Raw genomic sequence first — 10264 nt, 5'->3', positions numbered from 1 at the left:
TAGTTCTATTATATATAACTGTAACTCTAAAATTGTGCTGAAAGTTTTATGAAATTGTTCTGGGAATTTTCTGATTTTCAGGTGTGTGGATATTGTAAAAACAGTCAAATTTTTTAAAAAAATGGTGCAGTTTGACGTCTGGTGTGCCCTGACAGACGTAATTTAACGTCGGACTGTACCAGGGCCGACGTAATTTAACGTCTGACTGTTGCAGGGCCGACGTTATTTAACGTCTGACAGTCTCTGACAGACGTTAAATTGCTCAGTTTTTTCCCTCTTTCTGGTGCAAAAATTGACGTCTGCTATTACTGGCCCCGACGTTGGATAACGTCGGACTCCCAAAAGGACCGACGTCAAGTGACGTCTGCTATTTTGCCGACGTTATTTTGACGTCACCCGATACGACGTCGGTGTTTGGGCAGACGTCAAAGGTCGAAAATGTCAGACGTTAAAAGGCGTTTTTGTGTTAGTGCTTTCATAGAATCCTTCACTATATCGAAGGTTCACTTGGATGTGGCCTTTTCTATTCGTCATCAAATATGATGAAACTAATAGTATATAATGACTTTGATTTGGTCGGTTGTATTGACTCTAAAAAATCAATTACTGAATATTGCCTATACATTTGGTTCTTCCTTAATCTCATGACGATCTAAGAAACAAACTATCACAACAAGGTCCTCATGTGAAGTTGGGTATCAGGCACTTGTAGAACAATATGTGAAATACAACAACTCTCTTATCTAATAACAACTTGCATGTTATTCATATTCTACCTCTTCCTTTGACACAACAATTGGTTGATATTTACACAAAATCTCTTACACCAACACCATTTAGATCCATATTTTCCAAACTGGGAATGATTAACATACATTCTCCGGTTTGAGGGGGGCTAATACACGAAGGCAAATTGATTTTCAAATTATTTTTTAATTATTTTGGATTTTGTTACATAGCCATTACCTTATTTTTAGCCTTGATATTATTAATCTCTTTCAATATAGTTTTATTACCTTGGATATGTTTTTTATGTATATATACATTTACCTGAGTGAGTTCCTATCATGGATATGATTGACTTTTCTTCCACTCTTCAATTATAAAATTTATTAGACAATGTGAAGGGACTCACACTTGAGAAAGAAAATTGTTGGGAATTCAAGTGAATTGAAGTCTCATTCACATTGAATAAATATGAAAATGTTGAACACCATATATATATATATATATATATATATATATATATATATATATATATATATATATATATATATATGAAGATCCATAAACCTTTTGTCTTAACATTTTGAGTTAAAGATGATGTTAATTCCTTTTATATGAGTTAGTTTCATGTCTTATTAGTGTTGATTATCTCTAGTGATTCTCTTGCAAAAGACCCATTATTATTAATAATAATAATAATAATAATAATAATAATAATAATAATAATAATAATAATAATAATAATACATTCAAAACAATTAACAACATTTTAACGAGTAATTTTGAAAAGGTTATAATTTGAGAATATATAGTTCAATATTTAACTTTTCAAGTCTATTGAGTACATGCATGAGAATAAGTTATTAAATGTTATGTATTCAAACATACATTTAAGTGGAGTAGATCATGAGTAAGAAGAGGAACTTTGGATAGACCTTCTGCCTTGTCTTTTCTTAAATCCTTTTTGTCTGTTTTGCTAATAACAAACATGGAAGTTTACTCAAATTTGTAGGATGATGAGGAATAACCCAAAAAAATCTTAGCAATTTTTAAGCTTTCTCAAAAGTAATTGATTTAAAAAAAGTTCAAAAAACAACACATAGAAGTGTACGAAGAAGAATTTTCCACATACGGTGTACCCAGTTACAAGTTGGTTGAACCAACTATTTTAACTGCAACAAATTGTTCAACAATTTTCAATTTGTATCAGATTCAGTAAAAACCTTTTAGATTAGTTATGCTTACAACAACTGAACCACCTCTCGTTTTTGTCTATTTTGTCCTCCGAGATTATTTCCTTGTACTTTTTGGTATGTCGTGTCCGCGTCAAAGTACCAACCAACAGTACGAGAATAAAGATTAAGCTGAGAGAGAATCAGGAGAGAGAGTGAGTGAGGGAGAAAGAAGCACGAAGAGAAAGAGAAAAGGAATTAAGAAAGCAGCAGAGGTTGGATGTTGTTGTTGTTTTGAAGAGCGTGTGCGCGTGTGTAAGCACATAACATAATTCAGTTCTTTGAACCAAAAGATAAAACAAACCAAGTTGTGCATCCTGTTGGTTTGAGTAATTATAATATCCTATGCCATTGGCATCGTCATCTCTATCGTCCTACGTTTTCAAAAGTTATCGAATCATGTGTGAAAGACATTTCCTGTTCCTTTTATTTTATAATGATAATAACAAACTTTATCATTTTGGCAACCCCTTATTCTATTTTCCTTGGATTTATTGTATTTGAATCATCAAAAGGTTAATCTAATTAGGATCGTACATAAAGGGGGCCAATTTAATGTTTGTATAGTTATTGTAATGGTAATATTATTGTATTTGTTCAGTTAATGGTTTACTTTGACTGACCCAATTGGTGTTGTGGTTTGTAGAGTTTGGGACTGTGCCGAGACACAAAAAGGTCTTTGATTTTGATTTAATATTTTTTCCCAATTAAATACTTTTAGTAATATTTGAATTTATAAATGGGCTTTCGGTTTGGTGGATGATAGAGCGATTGGGGAGGTTTATTTGTAGGGTTCCCAATTTACTTTCTTTCTTGACTTTATTGACATTGATTCGATTTTGGGTGTGGATTTTCGTCCTGAATTCTTCGCCAAGTTCGGAATTTGACCAATTGGGTTGCTGATTCTCGTCTCTTTTTGATCTGGGTCGTCCCCTTTTCTTCAATCTCTGAGTTGTGTTGTTGTTCCCAATTCCTACGGGACAAAGTTAACACCTTCATTCCTATCTTCTTTCTGGGTTGGATTTGCTACCTTGTACAATCCTTAGGAGGCATTGGGGTGGGAAGAGTAGAAACTGTTGTAGCAGTGTTTTGTTAGTTGTGACAACTGGCGGTGGTGGTGGTGGCGTCTTTTTTCTATACATGTATTTGGAGGAGTTTGGTTACACATGATGTTCCATTCTCAGGGTGTGTCAAGACATTGTAGTCTTCTTGCTGTTCTGAGTGGTAAATCACGTGACATTAAACAGAAGCAGAAGCAGAGTGCTGCTTCTGAGGATCAACCACCTTATCCCTTTCCAGAGCTTTCTTCCTCTGGCAGTCTTGAGGTGACCACTTAGTTTCTATTTATGCAAATTTTTGTTTTATTTTGTTTTCTGTTTTCTGATGGTTGTGAGAGAAAAATATGTTCTGAAGTGGAATTTTAACTTTGTGTGGGAATTTAGGTCAAGTTATTGATCAAACCTAGTACCGATGAACTTGGTCGGGCTCTTGAACAACTGCAACCAGATTTTGTTTACCTGCAAGGTCAGCTGCTAGAAGATAGGGGAGAAATTGGGACCCTTGCATGGGATTTTGACCTGTCTTCCCCAGAAACATTGTGTGGATTATTTGGTTCCAAATTACCTAATACAGTGAGTGTTGTGTGAATGATTTTGTTCTGTGATTGTTTGACACATATAATATATTGTTTGATGTTCAATATTCCATGATACTGTTGCAGGTTTATTTGGAAACTCCTAAGGGAGAGAAATTGGCGGAGGCACTCCGTAATAAGGTATTATTTATTTAAATCAGGTTAGATATGAAAACAGAAGTTTTCTGGTTTAAAGTAATGAATGAAGTGATGATTAAAGCCAACTGAAAATGGCTTGGGTACCATATTGTGGAACCAGTACTCCCAAATTTGTTTATTGATCATATAATTTTTAATTGGATGAAGTTCTTTTATTGTTAATGTATCCAATACCTTGTATTGGATAATTGCAAAACTAGTAATTTTGGGTTAGACTAGCTGGCTTTATTGTTAATGAGCACGTTAAAGATGTGACAATCCAATATATTGATTTTTATGTTCCTTTATCATGAAGAATAATTGAATAAAGGTTTTTTGTTTGGCAGGGAGTTCCATACACTATCTATTGGAAAAATGATTTTTCAAAGTATGCAGCTTCACATTTTCGTCATTCTTTTTTCTCTGTAGCACAGAGGTATGACCGTCTATCATCTTGGGTGTCATACATACTTAACATATATCACAATTCCTGGTGGTGCTTTTGTCTTTTCTTGGATAGAAATGGGTTTAATGACTGCAATCACTCTTCTCATTGACTAATTTTGGCTTCTATCAATGAAGCAGACATTGGACATGGTAACAAGAAAATCTTTTGAATTTTTGTATTTTGGTATGTATTGAGAATGTAGCAAGTTCCAACTATTGGGTGCAGTTTTTTTATTTTTTTATTTTACTTTTATTATTTACTTTGGTATTGGTTAGAAGTTTCTTGACTAATCACTATAACATGCATGTATCCCTTAATATTGTGTTTCTAATGGTTGATATTATGTTTTGTAGTACATCCAGCCATACATGGGATGCTTTCCAGCTTGCTCTAGCATCTTTTAGACTATACTGTATACAAAACAATGTCTTACCTTCTAACAGCCATAAGGGTGCTGGTAAGTTTGGGCCACAAATTTTTGGGGTTCCTCCCAATATTGATACCAGTCCAAGTGTAGCAGATATGAAGGAAGAAGAAGAGGAAAATTCACCTGAGACTATTTCTGCTGTAAAGATATACGATGATGATGTGAACATGAGATTTCTTGTTTGTGGAGTTCCCTGCACATTGGTAGGCCTTATTTTGTAGTTCATAGTCATTAAGTTTGTTATTGCAAGTAGTTCTAGTCATGGGATTTGGCTGCTATAAACTGATTCAATTTCTTTTACTCCCTCCCCTCAAAAAAGGATGCTTGCTTGTTGGGAGCGTTAGAGGATGGACTCAATGCTCTTCTATTTACAGAAGTAAGTTTGATGCATGTGTTTACTTGGATTTGTTGGTTTATCTGCTATTGCTTTCTTTTGTTGGTTTATCTGCTATTGCTTTCTGGGTGCTAGATCATATTTTTTCTTACTATTCGATGTGACATCGCATGTTGGCCCTTAAATTAATTTAATTAACTAATATAGGCTAAGTTGTGGTGAAATTCCGCTTGTTTCCCTTTAGGAATGTTGTATTGAATTTGGTTTTGAATATAGTTTTATATGACATGTAAAGTATACAATCATATCAAAGAAAGTAGATAAATCGTATGGCATTTTTCACCTTGTTTAGACAATGTAATCTACACAATACTTAAGGGATATGCATAGATAATTTCAGATCAAAACAACCACCATTTAGTTACCTGGGTCAGGTTCACCATTATTACCAAGTCTTAAGTGCCAATGACAATGGAAAAAGACTAAAACGAATGAATTTATACAAAGTAGGGAACTTAAATGAGGACTATGTGATTTCAAGGACTAAAACGACAGATTTACCATCTCAGGGACTAGAATGGTAGATTTATTAATTTTTAGTTACTATAAGTGTTTCATTGAATTGTTTTATTACTCATGTGTATTTTTCTGTTTCTCAGATACGGGGATGCAAACTTCACAACAGGACTAGGTATTTTGAAGGTTCTGACTTCTGAGAGTTGATATATGTTTTTCTACGTCATCTTATGGCGTTTGTTGGAAAATATGATTTTTTGGCACTCAATTACTTTTAGGAGTACTAATCTTTAGTTTAGAACTAATATTTTGTTTTTAATTTTCGTCTTTTATTAGCATCTTATCCAGTTTATTAATTTCTTTCACTGTTGTATATTTTATAGTGCTCCACCACCACCTCTGCAGGCAGGAACATTCTCACGTGGTGTAGTGACTATGCGTTGTGATATATCCACATGTAGTACTGCTCATATATCACTTTTGGTGTCTGGTAGTGCAGACACTTGTTTTAATGATCAGGCATGGGTGAATTTGCTATCAGTGTTTGAATTTTTTTCATATATGCTCTTCAAAACTTTGTTACTTACACATCACTTTTTTCTCTCCCTTTTTTTTTTTGTGTGCTCAGCTTTTGGAGAATCACATTAAGAAAGAGCTCATTGAGAAGAGTCAACTTGTTCAGGCATTTCCTAATCATGAACAAAGTAAATCACCTTCCTTGGAGCCTCGAAGATCAGCCTCAGTAGCCTGTGGATCTAGTGTGTTTGAAGTTTGTATGCGAGTTCCTGCATGGGCTTCACAGGTTAAATTTTGTTTCTTAAAATTCCTTCTGTCAGTTAAAGCTTTCTAAAATATAACTTTGTGGCCCTTAAAAATTATTTTTAAACAATCAAGGGGTTCAGATGGAGGTTTATGTTTCAGTTTGTTTTAGAATAATGAAACCTTATGTTTTGATTGATGGTTTTTATATTCGTGCACAGGTTCTGAGACAGCTTGCATCCAATGTGTCATACCGCAGCCTTGTTATGTTGGGAATTGCTAGCATTCAGGGATTGCCAGTTGCATCTTTTAATAAAGATGATGCTGAGCGCCTCCTTTTTTTTTGTACTAAGCCAGAGAAAGAAAACTGTCGCAACGAGCCAGTTTTCTCTGCGATTCCAAGTTGGCTGAAGCCTCCACCGGCCAGCCGGAAAAGATCTGAACCATGCTCTAGTTCAAAGTCTATGAATCCTAGTGGCCGGGGAATTGAAGATGTTGGTAGTCATAGACAGAAATTAAATCTTGCTGCTATGAGACCAATTCCTCAATCTCATAGACACAAGATTCTCCCTTTTTCTGGATTGTCTGGGGGTGCAAGATATGATGGAGACCATGGAAAATCAAATCAGCCGCTTGCTCCTATTAAGCATAATGTTTCAGGCCCTACTTCGGTTACAAACAGGAAATCTGTGTCGAACTCATTTCAAGCCAACCAGATTATTTCTTTGAATCCACTACCTATGAAAAAGCATGGTTGTGACAGAGCTCCAATACGAGTTTGCTCAGAGGTGGTTTACACATTTTTTCTTGTTGACCTTTGCTACTTTCATTGGTTTCATGGCTTTTACATCAAATGTTGTATTCTCAAATTATCAATGCATTTTATGACACTAAATCCCAACTTTCTCTGTCCTGTTTCTCATTGATGCATTTTCTGACAGGAGGACTTCCTGAGGGATGTAATGCAGTTTTTGATCCTTCGGGGACATAATCGTCTAATTCCGCCAGGTGGACTTGCCGAGTTCCCTGATGCCATTTTGAATGCAAAACGCCTTGACCTGTTCAACTTGTACAGGGAGGTAGGAGATTTGAATACGAAAGCTAAATGTGTAGTACAGGATTGTAGTGTAGAAAGTAAAAACTGTAACTGAGACACACACTTGGGCATTTCAGGTGGTTTCAAGAGGAGGTTTTCATGTTGGAAATGGTATCAATTGGAAAGGACAAGTTTTCTCAAAGATGCGGAATCACACTTTGACAAATAGAATGACTGTAAGGATCCTGATTTATTTTTGTCTTTCCTTGAACATGACATTTCCTTGCACTACATGGATATGACTGGAACCCCCTTTTTCACTTGTTTTACAAGCACTTTCTTCATGCATTACCCTGCTTTCTTTTTTGAAACATAAGAGTGATATTTTAGATCCACATTCCATGCATTCTTGGAGACATTAATTATTCCTTTGCTATCAGGGTGTTGGCAATACACTCAAAAGACATTACGAAACTTATCTCTTAGAATATGAATTAGCTCATGAGGATGTAGATGGAGAGTGCTGCTTGATGTGTCACAGGTCTGTTTCTCTGTTCTCTCTTTGTATCTATCTAGGATGTGGAGGTGGCCAACTTCTGTCTTATTCACTATTATTTTTACCTTTCATGTTGGAACAACAGTAGTGCAGCAGGTGACTGGGTGAACTGTGGCGTATGTGGTGAGTGGGCTCATTTTGGCTGTGATCGGCGGCAGGGACTTGGAGCATTTAAGGTATTACCAAAATTTTTACTCTGGTGTGTGAAGTTCAAGTAAATGCATGGCTAGTAAAAATCCTATACCGTAAACCATAAACCGTTATTACAGAGAACACTACACAATATTTGGTTGAAATTTTACCATGTACACTGACAATACCAGGTCAAGTTGCAACAAGTGGTTGCAGTTATGTTGCTTTTGTTTCATTCGGAAGAAACTAAGTCTCATGATTGAAGTTTCAAATAAATTTCAATCCATAAAAAAGTATGTTCCAAGTAAAAAAAAAGATTTTCATTTCCCAGATGGAATTCAGTGTCATTCATTGTCTGCATATTTTTTGTGCACAGTTTCAGATTGTGATTGAATGGGATATGATATGAAAACTTTATGATTATTTCTGATGACTATATATTGAATGTGGCAGGACTATGCAAAAACCGATGGACTGGAATACGTTTGTCCTCGCTGCAGTGCCTTAAAGTTCAGTAAAAAATCTCAAAAAACTGCAAACGGTTACTAACAGGTCAAATGATGGTGTCTCTTTCCTAGAGCTAAGTGTACATGGCAAGTGTTTAGATAGATTTCCCAGAGCAAATGATGCTCAGACTTGTGTGTCTCAATTGGTAAGGGTAGGTTCTAAGGACTGAAATTGTTTCACTTATGTTAAAGCTTTAGAGTTTTTTTTTTTTTTTTTTTGTCAAAGGTACCCATGCCTATAAAGAATGAGTGTCTTCATACACTTTGGGTACAGTAGGAATTCATTGCAATGATTATTATTATTATTATTTTTTAAACTTGCACATTTCTTTACTATGACTTAATGAGACGTGATTGAACAAAATTTTTCCATAACAAGATAGAAATTCTTTCCTCAATAATTTCTTGATTTTGTCATAACTAAGTGAGAGATGTACAAGATACTAATTTATGTGATTATAGTTTACAAGTATTTTATATTTTTCATTCTGAAAAAAGAAAAAGGTAACAACTTAGTTCTCATTGTATCATCCATAATATTCTAAACTTCAGTTGATTAAGGATTTGTTATTTTGTAATCATCATCAAATTGAGAGAAAAAAGAAATAAAATAGATTCATGTTTTACTTAATGGAGTAAAGGAAGGAAAAGAATAAAAGTAGGCTATTTAAGAGAGGGAAATATGAGCAAATACTAAGAAAATGGTGAGTCTAAAAAAGCATATGAAGAGTAAAATTGCAATGCTAATGCTGCCATAATTGATTATACAGTGTATAATTTCGTCTATTCTATAATAACATTAAAAGTATTATAAAATAATAGTATTTATAACTATATATAGAAAGAGACAAACATCCTCTTTTATTTGTACCCTCATCACATAAAAAAAATCTATTTTTCAATATTATCATTTTAGTAATTCTTTTAATGGATTAAAAATGTTTTTAGTTTTTGAACTTTTATACGAATTTGGAATTCGTCTTTATGCAAAATAAGATACATTTTGTTTTCTAAACTTAAAAAATGAATGAGTATAATTTTTTTATCTAATTATATTAAATTTTTTAGATGTGTCAAATGTGTTTTCCAGCAAATATTGAAGCAGAAGCGTCAAACGATGTAAACAAAATAATTATTAGCATGAAGTGCAATTATCACATAAAAAAAAGAATTAACGTATTTGGATTAAAAATACTATAACTAATTATTTTGAAGGTTTGAGGACCAAAACGTATCAAAATTATGAATTCTAATTTCGTGTCAAAATTTAAAGATTAAAAACATACTTAATTATTTTTTATTTTTTAATTCAGATAACTACTCTTCATAAAAAAATTATTTACATTCTTATAACTAGGGAAAAAACCTGATGTGTATTAACTTTTTTAAATTTTAAAAGTAAATGTAAATAATTTTTAAAATTTTATTATAAATATTTCATTTATTTTGTAGATAATTTTTTTATCAAATATATTTATTTTAGCTTAAAATATTAATTAAAAAAACGAGTGAAACAGATAAATCTAATAAAATGGTTACTAATAGTAAAACAATTATTTTAGTTTAAAAAAAATATTTATTAAAGGATAAAATTGAAGATAAAATTGTGGACACCAAAATGGAATATACCTTTATATGTATAGGTATAGATTTTAGTAACTACTTTCCAATTCAAATAATTACTCATAATAAAAAGCTATTTACACAATATTACTTATAATATTTTTTATTTCAATAACTAAAATTTATTTATTTCCGTTATCAAGACATAACAAAATTTATTATCAATTCATACTCACTATAATAGTAGTCTTTTATGTA

General features: G+C 33.1%; 1 protein-coding gene across 1 annotated transcript; it reads left to right on the top strand.

The window, feature by feature from the left end:
* Positions 1–2223: 2223 nt before the first annotated feature.
* Positions 2224–8776, top strand: LOC114163813 (AT-rich interactive domain-containing protein 4). The gene is made up of 15 exons (XM_028048162.1): positions 2224–3283; positions 3401–3589; positions 3679–3732; positions 4077–4165; positions 4531–4807; positions 4924–4980; positions 5598–5629; positions 5838–5973; positions 6083–6256; positions 6435–7001; positions 7155–7292; positions 7387–7485; positions 7690–7790; positions 7891–7981; positions 8391–8776. The coding sequence occupies exons 1-15, from the start codon at positions 3125–3127 to the stop codon at positions 8484–8486; spliced, it is 2259 nt and encodes a 752-aa protein (XP_027903963.1). The 5' UTR covers positions 2224–3124; the 3' UTR covers positions 8487–8776.
* The last annotated feature ends 1488 nt before the right edge of the window (positions 8777–10264 follow it).

Source organism: Vigna unguiculata, chromosome 9 (genome assembly GCF_004118075.2).
Source record: "Vigna unguiculata cultivar IT97K-499-35 chromosome 9, ASM411807v1, whole genome shotgun sequence".
In the NCBI taxonomy this organism is placed as follows: domain Eukaryota; kingdom Viridiplantae; phylum Streptophyta; class Magnoliopsida; order Fabales; family Fabaceae; genus Vigna; species Vigna unguiculata.
Note: the sequence above shows the minus strand (reverse complement) of the source record. Positions and strands in the feature narration are given on the sequence as shown.

Bases quoted from the DNA above. Each gene is read 5' to 3' on its own strand.
- LOC114163813 (XM_028048162.1), top strand. From the start codon at position 3,125: ATGATGTTCCATTCTCAGGGTGTGTCAAGACATTGTAGTCTTCTTGCT. The intron at 3,590-3,678 runs GTGAGTGTTGTG...ATACTGTTGCAG, and splicing joins GTTCCAAATTACCTAATACA to GTTTATTTGGAAACTCCTAA. The intron at 4,981-5,597 runs GTAAGTTTGATG...TCTGTTTCTCAG, and splicing joins ATGCTCTTCTATTTACAGAA to ATACGGGGATGCAAACTTCA.